Source organism: Capra hircus, chromosome 2, assembly GCF_001704415.2.
Source record: "Capra hircus breed San Clemente chromosome 2, ASM170441v1, whole genome shotgun sequence".
NCBI classification, from domain to species: Eukaryota; Metazoa; Chordata; class Mammalia; order Artiodactyla; family Bovidae; genus Capra; species Capra hircus.
This window is the reverse complement of record NC_030809.1, coordinates 46,382,451-46,399,914: the sequence shown is the minus strand read 5'-3', so window position 1 is coordinate 46,399,914 and position 17,464 is coordinate 46,382,451. Positions and strand designations below refer to the sequence as shown.

At 37.9% G+C, this 17,464-nt stretch overlaps 1 protein-coding gene across 1 annotated transcript in view; it reads right to left on the bottom strand.

The window, feature by feature from the left end:
* The window catches only part of ORC2 (origin recognition complex subunit 2), a 37,438-nt gene extending 20,313 nt beyond the window's left edge, over nucleotides 1-17,125 (bottom strand). The window contains exons 1-8 of the mRNA XM_005676356.3: nucleotides 16,827-17,125; nucleotides 12,107-12,155; nucleotides 11,014-11,117; nucleotides 10,256-10,399; nucleotides 8,700-8,789; nucleotides 4,235-4,324; nucleotides 3,230-3,261; nucleotides 237-297 (exon numbers count right to left, since the gene is read on the bottom strand). Coding sequence (XP_005676413.1) covers nucleotides 237-297; nucleotides 3,230-3,261; nucleotides 4,235-4,324; nucleotides 8,700-8,789; nucleotides 10,256-10,399; nucleotides 11,014-11,110 — 514 coding nt within the window. The 5' untranslated portion in view covers nucleotides 11,111-11,117; nucleotides 12,107-12,155; nucleotides 16,827-17,125. The remainder of the gene's footprint in view (nucleotides 1-236; nucleotides 298-3,229; nucleotides 3,262-4,234; nucleotides 4,325-8,699; nucleotides 8,790-10,255; nucleotides 10,400-11,013; nucleotides 11,118-12,106; nucleotides 12,156-16,826) is intronic.

The following is a 17,464-nucleotide window of genomic DNA, read 5'->3' as shown; positions in this document are numbered from 1 at the left end:
CTAAGCACATTTGACATTCTTTATTTCAATGAACCTCAAAATAACTCTGAGGCTGGTACCACTGTTGTTCCTATTTCACAAATGAAAAGAATTGAGGCACAGAGAAGTCCCTGTGACAGGCCAAAGAAAAAGTAAGCATTCTAAGGCTAGAACCTGTATATTTAACCATTATTGCCTCTTGTTTAGATGCTCTTTTTTTTTTTTATAAAAAACTCAGTGTTAAAAGAAATACACACCTATTAATCTCTTCCTTAGCCCACGAGGTGCTGTTGACAGAAATTCACTTTTATCATTGTTCTGTTCAAAAATAAAAAAGCAACATAGTTTTAAATAGTCAAATAATAATGATGACATGGAAATTAATGATGGATCTGGGTGCAAGAAAGGCTGGAAAGAAAAAAATATTTTGTTTTCAACAGATGACATTAGAACTAGAGGAGCTACCTCCTGGAACTAGAAGACAATGACAAATGACTTTATTGGGGGAAAAAAAGACTATAACAACAAAAATGACACAAACAAATTCCAAAGGATTCTTAGAGTGATTCTATAAGTTGTATTCCAGACATCTGTAAAGTATGGACTTCTATTATTATGTAAAGAAAAAGCATAAATTTATCAGTGTTTGAACCATTCTTCACCTATCAGATTAGCAGAATATTTTTTTTTAAGAGGTAATACTGTTCAGTGATGATGAGTAAGCAAATGGGATTTGTTTAAATGGGATTCCTAGAGGCCTGGCATGCTGCGATTCATGGGGTTGCAAAGAGTTGGACACGACTGAGCGACTGAACTGAACTGAACTGATACTTACGGCAATGGGCCTTTTAATGCACAAAAAATTTACTGGTGTTAAAGTAGTCTGTGGGGAGTCTTCCCGGTGGTCCAGTAGTAAAGAAATCTGCCTTCCAAAATGCAGGAGACATGGGCTGCACCCTCTGTCGGGGATCTAAGATCCCACATGCTGCGCGGCAACTAAGCCTGCATGCCCCAACTAGAGAAGTCCAGGCCCTGCAACTGGAGAGCCTGTGTGCCCCAGCAAAGGCCCAGCATGGCCAGACGTAAAAACAGTCTGTGAGGACAGACACAGAGGTTTCTACTTCTTACTTCTGTACTCTTAATTTTTTAAACATCTATAGCGATATAACACGTTTTTCTTTTCTTTATAAAATCTAGTACTTTAATACTATTCAATTTCTGCACAATAAAATGCCTATGGTTGTATACATGGTAACACTATTGATGATAAAAGATAAAACACCCTTTTTTTTTTTTGGCAACATGAATATATGACACAAAATATAAGTCTGCTGTCTTGTGATAAGTCGATGGCACTAGTTATAAATATAACTAAATTTTGATTCAGGATATTAATAGTAGTATTATAACAGCTGATCTGATCCACGGGTTTATAAAATATATCATTGTATATTTTAAACTTGATACAGATCCTTAATTTTTTAAAAATATTTGGCCACCTTGATCCAGTACACATGTGCATATATAACTGAGTTAAATTATGATAATACTTTTAATACAGAAATTTCCTGTTTTATCCTATTTCATTTTTTAAAAATTGTAGATCATGTCCTACCAAACTGATTTCTGGATTGAGAACTGAGACAACCTATATCCACAGAGCTTATTTATCAGGTCTGAGGACATCTGTGTCAAAATAATCATTTCAGAAAATTCTTGCTCAAAAAGGTAAGGCTATAAACTAGTAAATAACTTCACTGTTTCCTACAGAAATTTCTGCAAATAATTTATCTTGACAGTTTGCTCATCTGGGCAATCTATTCTCCCATTAGGATAGCAGATTACTAACCAGGGCAAACAGCTTGCTTACTTGTTTCTTATCAAATGCTTGTTTACTTATCAAAACTCAAATTTTGATAAGTAAATTTCAATTATTGTCTGCTACCCTGGACGAAACTCAGTTTAAAACCCTCTCCTCACTGTATCCATTAATCCTATAATATTATGCCATGAATTTTTGTCTAATACAGATCAGTTTCCCATCTTGACAGATGTGCCTTAAAACCCTTGAGGCCAGATCCCAAAGCCCTATACATATTCTCTCCTAATTGACCCCTTCTAAGACAAAACACTAAGACTTTCTCAGGGTGATGGTCTCTTACTGTGGTGGGTATAATACCACTGGTTAACAGGTTTTCTGACCATGTTTTAGGGAATCAACAAGATCCACTAAGTTGTGATCCACAACTTGAAAAACAATGTGCTGATTTATCTAAAACACTGACTGGATTGTGAAGTGAAGTGAAGTCGCTCAGTCATGTCCGACTCTTTGCAACCCCATGGACTGTAGCCTACCAGGCTCCTCCATCCATGGGATTTTCCAGGCAAGAATACTGGAGAGAATGAGCTTTATTCTTTTATAGTTATACAAGATATAATATCGGGGAAAAAAGCATTATCAAAGGCACGGGAGGCTCTGACATGTCTAGTCTCACACCTATACTTGCCTAAAATAGGACATTCCTGCACAGGCTATAACCATGGCCCTGAATGTCTATACTCAAAATTTTATGAGGGGTTCCCAGAACTGAGCCTGTACACAAGTCCAGACATGTCTAAATCTATAGCCACCTAGGCCTGGAAACACTCACCACTCACATATTCATTATCCTGGATTCATCCATGCCTACCTGGGCTTGCCCACATCTAGGCAGGGCCACCTGACGAAGTATTATGAAAGAACAAAACCAGAAAAACACGAAGGAGAGGATAAACTTTTCATTACTGTCTGCTACCCCGGAATGAATTAACCAAAGCCAACTTAGGTTTCAAACATAAATGGTAAAGGGATAGATGAATGGATTTAGTGGATTTGGAGATTAACCCCCACCCCCACACACACCAAAAAAACACATTATATATAAAAGCAACACCAAACCAAACCGTAAAATTTCCAAGCCAACTCTGCTTGATGAAAATACCCAGGGATAGTTCTGACACAGAATAGGCAGGACAGTTGGGGCCAGAAAACCTGGCTTCATTTTCCAGCTTGTCCCTTTCCTAGTTTGGTGAGTTTAGACAAGTCACTTCACTTCTCTGAACCTCACATTCTTCATCTGTAAGTTAGGTATTTAATTAGCAGATACTTATAAATGATAAAGTACTATCTAAATTAACAGGTGAAATGGTTATTTTTCATGTCTTACTTTATAACACTACAGTTTTTGCTTATTTTTAGTCAATCGCTTACCTTCAACTGAGATTTGTCTGAAGCAGAATGCCCTAAAGAATGAAACAAAAAGCCATTACTCACTACAAATACTTCATGTTCCATAAAATCCTAGTTTCATTAAAAGCAAAGTTGCAGGTTCTATCCAGAAGCCACTATATTACTGAATTCTCAATTAACTACATCTCACTAGAGGCTGAACTGTTCTTATTAATTTAATGATTGCTCTCATTAATGACATTTCTGTAGCATTCATGTAACAAGAAAAACTACATCTTTTCATTGTTTATTTTATTTTTATTTATTTATTTTTAGCCATGTCATGTGTCTTGTGAGATCTTAGCTCCCCAACCAGGGATCAAACCCAGGCCCCAGCAGTGAAAGTGTGTAGCCCTAACCGCTGGACCATGAGGGAATACCCAGCTCATTACTTTAATAGCACATTATTTAATCTAGTTGGAATGGGCTATTCAAAAACAAGTGCTCCACAATTCTCCACAAACTATAAGACTTACAAATCCCCAAAACCTTATTTCAAATAGCATTTGCCAAAGCAAATCTTCCACAAACATTTGGCTAAACTAGGCAAATGACAACAGTATTTATTGTCTCTATCAATTTGTATAAGTTCAACCTGCACAGATCTTTTTGCCCTTTACTTTTTGTATTTTTGCTAAGTACACGAAAGCACATAGGTTGGGGTATTAACTGCATCTGCCAAATGCATTTTCAGAACAGAAAAGAAAATATATAAACATGCACTTAGACCAAAAATAAAGTGGTATACTTCAATGCGGGAGACCCGGGTTCGATCCCTGGGTTGGGAAGATCCGCTGGAGAAGGAAATGGTAATACACTCCAGTTCTATTGCCTGGCAAATCCCATGGACAGAGGAGCCTGGTAGGCTACAGTCTATGGGGTCGCAAAGAGTTGGACACGACTGAGCAACTTCACTTCACTTCACTTCATACTATAATTTGAAGCAACTCTGAAAGCTCTCCTTAAACAACTGAGGTAAAATCTTACCCTTGCTACACTGAGGAATGTCTATTGTAATTTCAGGATCATTCTTATTGAGCGAAACACTTTTTCCTGGTGTTTTCGCTAGTTCGGAAGCTGTAAATAGACAAAAGAAATACATAAAATATTTTTTTAAATGTATAACAGATTAAGAGGGAAAGTATCTTTATTTCACTTACATAAATTAAAAGAAAAACAACTTGCTGCTACTATTATCAGAAAGATAAATAAACCCAGCCATGTTAAGAGTAGAACTGCTTTCACCTTTACTCACTGTTTTCCAAGCATCTTCAAGTCTTCCTTCAAGGTCTTGCCAAAAAAAAAACCCAGAACACAAAAGCAAAAAGGAGCTAACTTTGACCTTGCTGGTTTCTCTAATCATCATATTCTCTCCCTCTCCTCTCCACTGACAGGCCTATAGTTCTTCCATTTCTCTACCATTATACTTAAGGAACATCTTTGCAAGGGCATAGCAAAGAATGGCCAGAAAGTGGGATTAAAAGTTAAAACTGTAAAGGTTTAAAATTATACTGATTTTAAAGCTCTTAAATCTCCCCAAAAGCGTCGTTTACTTTATTACTTATGTCTAAAACTCTATAACACATATTAATAATGTATAAAATATGATATAGCATTAAACAGGGCATTTCTTCAACTGAGCATCAGATGAAATACCGGGCTTCTGAACAGCAGGGGCCATTTAAAATAAAAAATACAAATGTTAAAGATGCTCACATTCTCTCACTGTAATAGGCACACAGGAACTGAAGGAACAGATTTACATTTCCCCAATAGCACACACTGGAACACTGTTCACTGAGGAAAAAAGTATACACTATTTAAATTATCTTTTTTTTTTTTTAAGACAAAATATAGTTGGATTTGTTAGGTTAAAACCATTTTACTGACTCAAACTCTTTTTAACCTAATTCACACAGCTTTATCCTCCAATCTTGGAACTGACCCAAGATATTTATGCAGTCCCCACATATGCACTGGCTACTTTTTTCTTAACCTCCTCAGACCTCTGTATCATTCATTACAGTTTACAAAATGTTTCTTTGAAATTATTCCTCCATCTGGATTCCATGGTTTTATCCTGCTCCCTGGCTACTGTTGGTAGCTATTCCATCTCTTCTTCACTGTCCTCATTCTCCCAAGCAATCTACCTAAGGCTCAGGCCTTGCCTTCTCTTTACACCAGAAAAGTAGGCCAAGTTTGCATTAAAGGCTGCTGATCCACAATATAGGAAAAAAAACTTTCACATCAACAAAAAGCCACAAAAGTACACAGTAACTTAGCTGAAATAGTTTTGGTTTTAAAACATAGAATTTCTCTGCTTGTAAATGACTTTAAATTAAAAAAGGAAAAAAGGAAGAAAAAGGAAGAATTAAAGAGGAAAAGGAACAAGAGAGTCACCCATGTGTGGATATTAATTTCCGTAATAAAAAACTGGGGGGTATATTTTATTTAATTTTCATTTTTCTTATTCATTTGTACTGTATATTTACACAACGAGTGGTCTGCAACATAGTCAAAATTTTAAAGTAAAATTTCTCTTTGGGACTTACCTGCGGGTGCAGTGGATAAGAATCCACCTGCCAATGCAGGGGACATATGTTCAATCCCTGGTCTGAGAAGGTTCCACATGTCCCACAGCAACTAAGCCCATGCACCACAACCACTGAGCCCACATGCTAGAGCCCTTGAGCCCCAACTACTGAGCCCGCGTGCTGCAGCTACTTAAGCCTGCACTCTCTAGAGCTCGTGCTCTACAAGAGAAGACGCCGCAATGAGAAGCCTGTGCACCGCAACTAGAGAAAGCCCCAGCACAGCAATGAAGCCCCAGTGCAGCCAAATATCAATTAATTAAAAAAAATTCCTCTCTGCCTAAAAATAACTTCTCATCAGATTTTATCTGATCCTATCTGAACAAACTAATTTCAATTTCGCAAGTGTTCTCTGTAGTTCACAAAGCCTTCTAAACTAACTCCTACTCAATTTCTAGCCCAACTATATCTTGGTTAGTGCAATTATATTTAATCATCTTTTATACTCAGAGTAATATCGATTTTCTGACCGATCACTTATTTAAAAATATGAAGGCATTCTATTTTATTGATATGTTTAGATGTAAACCCAATCAGCAACAATAGTTAATGAGTCAAAGAGCATCATAACTAAACACAGATTTTTGGAAAGTATGATCAGTCATATTATCCAAAAAACTATCTTTTCATGACTGCATATTTCTTTCAGATGTGGTTGATAGAAATGCCTATCGTAACAATACTTAAGTTCCTCACAGTGCATAAAGATAGAAGACGTGTATCACTGCAGCTTTGTGGATGTTAAGTACACACTCAGGGAACTTCTACTTGATGACTCCACCGAGGTTCCATTATTCTTTCCACTATTAGTTCTCCTCTTTCTCCAATGCCCCACTGGCCTTAAGGTTTCATTTTGGCTTTAGTGTTTATCTGCTGCTGCTGCTGCACTGCTAAGTCGCTTCAGTTGTGTCCGACTCTGTGCGACCCCATAGACAACAGCCCACCAGGCTCCCTTGTCCCTGGGATTCTCCAGGCAAGAACACTGGAGTGGGTTGCCATTTCCTTCTCCAATGCATGAAAGTGAAAAGTGAAAGTGAAGTCGCTCAGTCGTGTCCAACTCTTAGTGACCCCATGGCCTGCAGTCTACCAGGCTCCTTCGTCCATGGGATTTTCCAGGCAAGAGTACTGGAGTGGGGTGCCATTGCCTTCTCCGTTGGTGTCTATCTGATCTTTCCTCTAATAATTATTTCAGGATTTTCCTCTGGTTTCTCAGAGATCCAACATAGAATTCAGTCATTTTTACAGATCAAAAAAATTTCAATTTCTTTTGTATTGAAGTACAGTTGATTTAAAATGGTGTGTTAGTTTCAGGTACACAGCAAAGTGATTGTTTTCTTTTTCAGATTCTTTTCACATACAGGTTATTACAAAATATTGAATATAGTTTCCTGTGCTATAAGTCCTTGTTGTTTACCTATTTTCTATGTATTAGTGTGTATCTGTTAATTCCAGACTCCTAATTTATCCTTCTCCCAACTTTTCCTTTTGGTAAACATAAGTTAGTTATATTTCTGTTTTGTAAATAAGTTCATTTGGTCTTTTTATTTTTGATCATCTAGGGTCTCCTAGAACATTAACTGTGTATTTAACTTACATCACGAACAGTGCAGAAATAATTACATACTTATGGTCATACCAAGTTTCCCTTCACCTGGCTTGCTGGCAAGGATGCCCCTGAGGATACTGAGTATTTCCTCTACTATAGGTTAGTACCTATTTTCTTTTCAGTTTTTTGGCCTAATTGTACAGCATGTGGGATCTTAGTTCCCCAACTAGGGATTGGAATCTGTGCCCCCTGCATGGGGAGTGCAGAGTCCTAACCACTGGACCACCAGGGAAATAATAAGTTTATTTGTATAAATTTTTAAAAAAATTTCTTGATGTAGATAATAAACTCTAAGAAAAACATCAATTAGTGTAAATTATTGTATGTGCCATGTTAGAATCAAAATTAATGATGCATGTAGTATCTTTCAGAAAACTGAATTTTGCAAATGTTTAAAATTTTATTATGTTCAGAAGCACAGGTCTTACCAATATAATTATTTTTATATGTCCCTCATCAGTTTTAACACTCAACATGTGTGATTTAACCGTGAACGTTTAAATGATCATTGGTTACAATGACTACATAAAAACATGCCACCTAAGACATATACATATAGATGTCCTACAATTATAGATTATAAGTCTTTTTATATTAATACAAACAACTACATTTTGCCAGGCAGTTAATTATTATCCCTTTGCTCTTAACTTTTTGGTATTCTCAAGCTTTCGTATACTTATGGACCGCCTTAATTTTAAAGTGCTTTCACATGTTATTTCCTTTCCTCAAAACAGTCAAAACTGATGATCCCTCATGCCACAGGATCTAACTATAGTCTAGTTCTCTGAAACTCAGTAATTCACGTGTAATTAGTGTAAGTGGTAACCTGGGTAAGAAAACTATTAGAACAGCTCATTCCTAACAATTTTATATAAATGATTTTCTCTAGTACAAACAACATTTTTCTTCTACATATAGTGTAAATTTCTTATTTTCAATAAATTCAGAATATTTCTGTGCAACTTAAGTCACTCGCTTAACAAAAGAAGTAAATGTTAAGAACCTGTGCTAGATGTTGTGGGAAGTAATCTAAGACAGGGTTTCTATAAACTTAGAACCTAGCTAAGAACAGAGGACATCTGAGTATGAAAAATACTAATGACTTTAAGTATGCTTGAATATGTAATATAAAATGACATCCCTCATCATTCTTTTAGTGAAAGCAATGGGGTGATAACTGTGGGAAATGTGGTTAAACACACCTTCTTAGAAAAGATGAATAATCATTACAGAAATCAGAAAAGCAACATACCTAATTTAGCCATCTTTTCAGGGTGTTTTCTATTTTGAAAAGGATAAACTTTATTCCCACCATCTGTAGCAGAGCCATTTTTCAAGGATTCTGAAAGAAAAAAATGCAACATAAAAAAAGAATGCAAGAAAAATGGGTGAGGTTAATTAACAGAAAAGAAAGGTAAAATTTTACCTAAAAACTTAGGATATGTACCCCTCACTGTCTTATAAAGGTTCAACAATATGTGTTTATAAATAAAATGTTTAAAATACACAATAGACCATGATACTGTTTAAATTTTAAAACACAGAAAACATGTTATTCACAGATACACAAAAATACACTCAAAAATAGTCATATGATAGAAGTTCTCTTTCTCTCAACAAAGACCCTGACTTAATTTCATTCTTTAATTTTCCCTTTAAAAATAACAACTGCTAAAAGTGTCAACTGTCTAGTTAGGGACACTTTTATGACAATCTACCCTGCCTGCTAAGCCTACTGAGGGGTGGTGGTCATTTTTCGCATCATGTCATTTAACACTGGGAAAAAAAATCCAAAAGCAGTATCACTCAAGAAGCGACAAAAAGGTCAGGAGTAGTCACAATGACCACTTATAAGTCAAGTGTGAGACAGTAAAAGACATGCACTTCAGGGAGGCAGGTGGCATCGACAGGACAGAACTGGCGCACAGAGATGACATGGGGGAGACCAGAAGACCCGAGGCAGCAAAAACCCTGCTCCTAGATCCAATGCCCCTAGTGCCCAACAGTACTGATTTTATTCCTTGATCATAATTTTTTTTTAAGTCAACTTAAGTAGGTCCATGCTCCTTGCACTGGAATATAAATCTGTGCTCTTTGAGTCTCAAGCAAATTATAATTCAAGCCGAACATTTTTAAGTAAATTATAACTTACTTAAATTATAAGTAAACATTTTTAAGTAAATTATAATTCAAGCCTAACATTTTTAAGCATAATCTGGCAGGAATCTGGCTTAGGTATAAAAAAGCATAACACTAGCATGCCTAGTTGGAACACATTACTTCTTGGAATAATCCTTCTATCTATTTCTGTAAAGATGATCAAGGTAATAATAAAGTGACTTGTTCTATGAAATTATTTCAAATTAGTTGAAAGTACAAATATCTTTTAAAAAATATATTTAAAGTGCTAGGTCAGTAGACTGTATCTTTCTTAAAGTAAGAACAAGTCTATAGTAGAAACTCAGTGCTTCAATCTTTCCAACTGCAGAGAAAGAATCTGAAGGAATGCTTTTCTGATGAGAAATAATATAGCACACCAGATAAAAGTGTTTTGGAGGTGGACAATGGTGATGATAGCACAATATTATGAATATATTTAATATAACTAAATTATACACTTAAATTGGTAAAGATGGCAAATGTTGTTATTAGCATGTGTATTTTAAAATTTTAAAAATTGGGAAAAAATTGTAGCAAAATGATACCTAACCAACAGGACTACTTTTAGGTAACCTGCAGAGCAATTTCAGCTACCTGCAGAAATTTGAGGGTACATTCCCAACTCCACCACCCCTACCCTGCAAATACCTTGAACATCTTGTCCTAAAACTTCAACATAGTTCTGATCTTTTAAAACTTCCTGGTCATCTTCCTCCAACTCATTTTCTGGCTTCTTTATTATTTTTTGTGTGTTGACCAAAAGCTGGGCTCGATCCTTTTTTATTTTAGGTCCTATATAAACATTCAAATAATTAGAACATGACAGGTATGAATTCTTTTAAATGTAAACATTACAGTTAAATAAATAAACTACACCATTTCATTGTCATTATTTAAAAGCTGAAAAAAAACTCGGTGTTTTGTCTTTGATTCAACAGAAATCACAGTTTGTATAAGTTTGTATAAGTTAAAAAAAAAAAACCTTGAAATTATATATTTTGGGGGCTCAAACTAACTATACATTTTCATTACAGTAGACAGTTATCTTATCACTTAACACCATTGCTGAACATTTCATATGAGGTGAGGTTTTATTATTTTTAATTTTTTTTAATGTTTAATTTTTTAAATTTGTATTTTTGGGATCTTAGTTCCCCAACCAGGGACTGAACCTGGGCCCCCTGCATTGCATGGTAGAATCTCAACCACTGGACCATCAGGGGAGTCCCCCTATTTTTAATACAGTTTTAATAGAATAAACTAAAAATTAAGGTAGTATTTACTTGCAGTCTTACTAGATCAAATACTTTGTGCTATATTTTCAAAATAGATGATTAGACTTTTAAAAGTGAAATAATACATAATCACTAAATGAACATCCCTTCCATTGTATAATCATTTAGTACCTCCTTCTCTATCAAGAATGTGATTAAGAACATCATCATCTCCCACAAATTGAACTTTCAGCATCTTGTCTTCCTTTAATTCCAGCGTGCTCGTCATTGCTAACCTAAACAAAAGCAATAAAGTACTCAAAGTGATGAAAAATTCCTATCAACAGTCAAACATTCACATAATGAATCCATATATTTGCATAATATTTTTAAAAGTCTGTAAGTATGAAGGACACATTATTCATTATTGTATCAATATTATGTTTTTGATAATAAGTAACTCAATTCTTTATCTGAAAAATGGAAGAGATGACAAAGTGCCTGAGATTAGGAAAAAGGTAAGCCCAATCAAGGCAACTGAAATATAATGACAGGAAAACAATTCTGTGGGTAAAAAAACTCTAACCAATTTATAGGATAACAACATTAATTAGAAGGGGGAGATTAATACATGAGCTTAGAAAAAGAGCAGCCAAACAAGGAATGATAGTTTGGTGGATTTTAATATCTGTTCACTAGAAAGATACAGTCTATTGGGGGAAGCCTGCGGACATCACTGTGTCCAAACCTGGATAAAATAATCCTCAAGGACCTCCCTTTACTATTAAATTGCATGCTCCCCAAACAACTTTATAATTATGAATATGGCTTTCTAGGTATCTCGGTAATTAAATAGTAAACATGAATCCTCCCAATACTTTATGGTCAGCTCTTCACTGAATAAATTTCAGAGTTTGGCAGGCAAAAGTTTGATCAACTCTTACTTCGTTGACAAAATTTAGTTTCAGAACTTACAATGCTACTTATTGCCTGAAACTAATAACTCCACCTAGCTATCAGTTAATCAGCAGTTTACTCAAAAAAAGACTTTTTTCTCTCCTGTCTCTGATAAATCCCATTTATATGCTTTTCCCTGACAAGAGGATCATACTGCTGTGTCCCCCATGAGTCAGTTCTTTGCATGCAGATAACTGCCGTCTATGGGGTTGCACAGAGTCGGACACTGAAGTGACTTAGCAGCAGCAGCAGCAACAACTTACTAAATATTGCCAAGTTTTCTTTTGTAACTAGCACACTAAATGATTTTGTCTCAGTTTTCATTTACCTTTAAAGGTACTACATATTCTTCAGCTGGAAAATTCAAGTAGAGTCACCTGTTTTGGGAAAAAGACCTCAGTCAGGCCAGCAAACAGGAAAATGAGAGCAACCAAAGAAGTTCATGAGTTTTTACAAACAAGATGAATAAAGGCAGATCTTACAAAGCCAAAGTTACTATGATGACACAGTAAAGGGCAAAATGACCATTACCATTTTGGCCAGGAAGCCTCGGAGACTGAGATCTAAATTGCAGAAACAGGTGGTAGAGAGAGGCCAAAATTTTGAGTACTTATTATGTGCTAGACAAAATTTTTGAATGTATGTATTTCCATTTCATCCTCATAACAATTCCATTAGGATCATACTTTGTGTTCAAAGATAAGGTAGGAGACAGATGGGCCCCCAGGCTGGACAGCTGGTATTTGTCAAATGGAGTAAAACTAAAGTTTTGTCCTAAGCCAAACAAGAACAAACCTGATTCTCTTTCTCCATGGAAATGGAGTAAATAAACCAGCAATGGGGAATTTGTTACAACAGAAATGGAAAATGTGATTTTTTTAATGCTAACAAACAAGGGAAACAAAGTCAACGGCTATAAAAACCCCAAGAATAGGTCCGTGGGAGTTAAGCAATCCTGGTTTTACTTCAGCTGTTTCTAATCTATAGTGCCCATAACAAGCCTTGTCCTTCATAAAATAATTCCTTAGTTACTCTCTATGTAAATTATATCTTGCACCTGGCCTCCCCCGCTCCCCCTGCCAACACCCTTGTTAACACTCCCTTGTAGTATTCATTTCAGAAAGGTCATAAGCTGATAACCTTGGAGGACCAGATCCAGTGTTGAGGCCATCTGAAACTTTGCAGAAGAAAGAAGAATGCAAGACTGCCTTAATCCTTATCACAAACCCCTGACCATGAGCCCTGAAGACCTCTCCCTATTCCCCAGAGAAGGGGGTACAGTTGTTGAGGTGTTCCCTCTTTGCCTGGCAAAGAAATAAAGCTATACTCTTTCATTCAAAATTCTGTCTCTGTATTTCTATTTGACATTGGTGTACAGAGAGCTAAGATTTTGGCAACAATAATATTTCACCTATAATTTATATGACCATAGTAACGCTAGAGACCTAGTAAACATGGAAGAGATCAAGAAAAGACGGAAAGAATACATAGAAGAACTGTACAAAAAACATCTTAATGACCTAGATAACTACGATGATGTGATCAGCCACCCAGAGCCAGACATTCTGGAGTGTGAAGTCAAATGGGCCTTAAGAAGTACTGCTGTCAATAAAGCTAATGGATGCAATGGAATTTCAGCAGAGCTATTCAAAACCCTAAAGAATGATGCTATCAAAGTGTTGTACTCAATATGTCAGGAAATCTGTAAGACCCAGCAGTGGCCACAGGTCTGAAAAAGGTCAATCCTCATCCCAATTCCCAAGAAGGGCAGTACTAAAGAATGTTCAAATCATCGGACAATTGCACTCATCTCCCAAGGTAGTAAAAAAAAAAAGCACAAGTGCTCAGTCGTATACGACTCTGCAACTCCATGGACTGTAGCCCACCAGGCTCCTCTGTCCCATGGGATTTTTCCAGGCAAGAATACTAGAATGGGTTGCCATTTCCTTCTCTAGGGGATCTTCTTAATCGAGGGATCAAACCCTGGTCTCTTGCATCTGCTGCATTACCAGGTGGATACTTTACCAGTAGTACCATCTGGGAAGCCCCCATGCTAGTAAGGTCATGCTTAAAATCTTGCATGCTAGGCTTCAGCATTACATGAACGAAGAACTTCCCGATGTCCAAGCTGGGTTTAGAAAAGGCAGTGGAACCAGAGATCAAACTGCCAACGGATCATAGAGAAAGCAACAGAATTCCAGAAAAACATCTACCTCTGTTTTATTGACTATGCTAAAGCCTTTGATTGTGTGGATCACAACAAACTGTGGAAAGCTCTTGAAGAGACGGGAATCCCAGACCATCTTACTTGTCTCCTGAGAAACCTATAGCGGGTCAAGAAGCAACAGTTAGAACAGTATGGAACAACTGATTGGTTCAGGATTGAGAAAGGAATATGACAGGGCTGTCTGCTGTCATCCTGTTTATTTAACCTATATGCTGAGCACATGCTGGGCTGGATGAGTTACAAGCTGGAATTAAGATAGCAGGAGAAACATCAACAACTTCAGATATGTGGATGATACCACTCTATGGCAACAAGCAAAGAGGAACTAAAGAGCCTCTTGATGAGAGCGAAGGAGAATGAAAGAGCTGGCTTAAAACTAAATATTGAAAAAACTAAGATCATGGCATCCAATCCCATTACTTCATGGCAAATAGAAGGGGAAAATATGGAAGTAGTGACAGACTTCCTGGGTACTAAATTAGTGCAGATGGTGACTGCAGCCATGAAATCAGAAGACAATTGCTTCTTGGCAGGAAAGCTATGACAAACCTAGACATTATGTTGAAAAGCAGAGACATTACTCTGCTGACAGAGGTCTGCAGAGTCAAGGCTATGGTTTCCCAGTAGTCACCTATGGCTGTGAGAGCTGGACTGTAAAGAAGGCAGAGTGCCAAAGAATTGATGTCTTTGAACTCTGGTGCTGGAGAAGACTTCTGAGAGTTCCTCAGATGGCAAGGAGATCAAACCAGTCAATCTTAAATACTCAGTGGAAGGACTGATGCTGAAGCTCCAGTATTTTGGTCACCTGATGTGAACGGCTGACTCATTAGCAAAGTCCCTGAAGCTGGGAAAGATTGAGGACAGAAGAAGAAAAGGACATCAGGGGATGAGATGGCTGGATGGCCTCACTGATGCAATGGACATGAACTTGGGCAAACCTCAGGAGATGGTGAGGGACAGGGAGGCCTGGCGAGCTACAGTCCATGGGGATCACAAAGAGTTGGATACGACTGGGCAACTGAACAACAGCAATACAGATTTTGGCAACACCAATATTTCATCTATAATTTATATGGCCATTGCTAGTAGAACATATTCTTTTGTTCTTTGCCAACTTTCTAGTCATGATACTGCTTCTTAGTATGCGGAATTGGATTTATTAGAGAAAAAGTTTAATGCATCTATGTGACATTTATACAAAATTAAGAAATATTTTCTTTTTATCTGTACAAAATAGCTTTCTGAGGGGCTGTTTGTCAGGCATTGTATAAGGCACTTTTATGCACACCAGATCAGTAAATCCTTAGACTCCCTGAGGTAGTTAAAATATATATAACTCTCCCAATTTACAGATGAGTTAAATGAGGTTAAATATTAAATTACTAAAATTCACAAATTAGAAAGTGTATTAGGGCTGAAACCCAAGTTTGACTAATTCCAAAGACCCAGATCATTTTATAATTGACACAATTCTCCTGCCATTAAATACAAACCTGTTATCCTAAATGCTTGTCTTGACCTCTGGAAACTATTCACAACATGTGTAGTCATTTTTCCACACAGTGGTTCAAATATCCAAGGACTGCTACAGTTCCTCTAGGTTTCCAGTTCACTAGGTTAAACATCAGTAGTTCTACCAAGCATGCTTTTAAGAGCAGCATTCTGTTGTTTAGTCGCTAAGTCATGTGAACTCTTTGCGACCCCATGAACTGCAGCAAGCCAGGCTTTCCTGTCCTTCACTATCTCCCTGGGTTTGCTCAAACTCATATCCATTGAGTCAGTAATGCCACTCAACCACCTATCCTTCTGTTGCCCCTCCTCCTCTTGCTCTCAGTCTTTTCCAGCACCAGAGTCTTTTCCAATGAGTCGGCTATGTTGTATAGAGGATTTGAAGCAATGACAATAAACAATGCAATAAAACAAATGATAAACTATAAATACTAATAGGGAATCTGGATCAGGGAAAGTAAAAGAAAAAGAAAGCGAGAAATTAAAACCATACAAAGAATTTTTAACTCTGAGCTTCCTCTCAATCAAAAGGATTAAAGGTCAGTTACATAAATCTTATTAGCAAAAGTTTAGTAGTTCCTTCGCAGGGGAGGGGGGGGAAGATTTTTAACAAAAATTTAAAAACAAATATTGTAGATAACTGAACACTATCCCAGGCAGTTTCCTATGGTATTTTACGTAAGAATTGTCTGGGCAGAAGCAGCCTAACTTAGTCTTGTCTGTAGCCAAATGCATTTATACATAATTCCCTTTTCTAGATTTTAAGGCATCTTATTATATAGGACAGAATCACAAAATTGACATTTCTACAGAAACCTACCAAAGGAGCCTGGTTTTGCAACTGCTTTACAACCTCTGGCCCAGAGTGACTGTGTTCAGTTAGGATTCATTTGGTGCTTCCAGGGTGGGATGACATCAAAGTGTTCCTGCTCCAGTGGTACTTTTGGGACAAGATTCCTTCCTCTTCAGCCCTCACTGTACCTGCTCCTATCCCAGGACACCTTACTGCTTTCTTTACGGATTTTCACAGTTCTCTCTGCAAGAAGAAGGCTCCTCAAGCCGGGAAACAGATATTCTGGTAACAGACATCCTCTGAACACTAGATTCATCACTGCTGGACAGAGCAACGGTCTTTAAAGAAGGAGCCTCTCACTCCAACAAGTATTTACTAATTTCGCTCTGGGCCTCGCGCAGCCGAGGGTTCTCAGGCCAGCGAGGCTGGAGGCAGTCTGGCGAGCGCAGAGAGGGAGGCGCAGCCACCTCGCCCAGGGTGCTCAGGCGAAGGCTGGGGACTGGGTACACCTAGACTCACCTCAGAAGCCCCGGGCAAAGCAGGAGAGGGAGGCAGGCTGTCCCGCCGCCCCACCACGAACCGCCAGGTCCTCCACCAGGAGCGGCTGCGGCCGCCTCGTGCCAGCCGGACGCTACCCGGCTGAATGGTCGCCGCTGGGAAGAAGGCTTCAGCCCTAGCAAGAATGCCAAATTCTTGTAGGCAGTGCAGGAGCAGAACCGCAGGGTCGCAAGGTCGACCAGGAGAGCTCCGGGAGCCAGAAGGGGGGATGGGAAGCTTCCCTGCGGCACACCAAATCTCCCGCCCTGCTCAGGAGGCGGAGCCCCGTGTATCCAATAGCACGTGGACTCGGCTGAGAGCGACGGTTCTTCTCACCAGTCAACGTCGGTCTGATGGCCTCGCCCACAAGATAACTGAGGAAAAGGAATCCCCAAGCTCTGGGTTCTGGGCTTTGCTTTTGCTCTTTCCGTTTCCGGGGAAGGGAGTAGGAAGCATTGCTTAGATTTGAGGAAACTGAGTGAACTCTGTGCAAACGCAGTCTTCAAAGTGTGATTGGTTTCTCTGGATACTTTCTTTTGAGGGAAAAGATAATGGAATGAATTTGGGTTTATTTATTTTTAAACAACCTCATTTGGCGTGAAAGGTAGGACCCCGTGCAT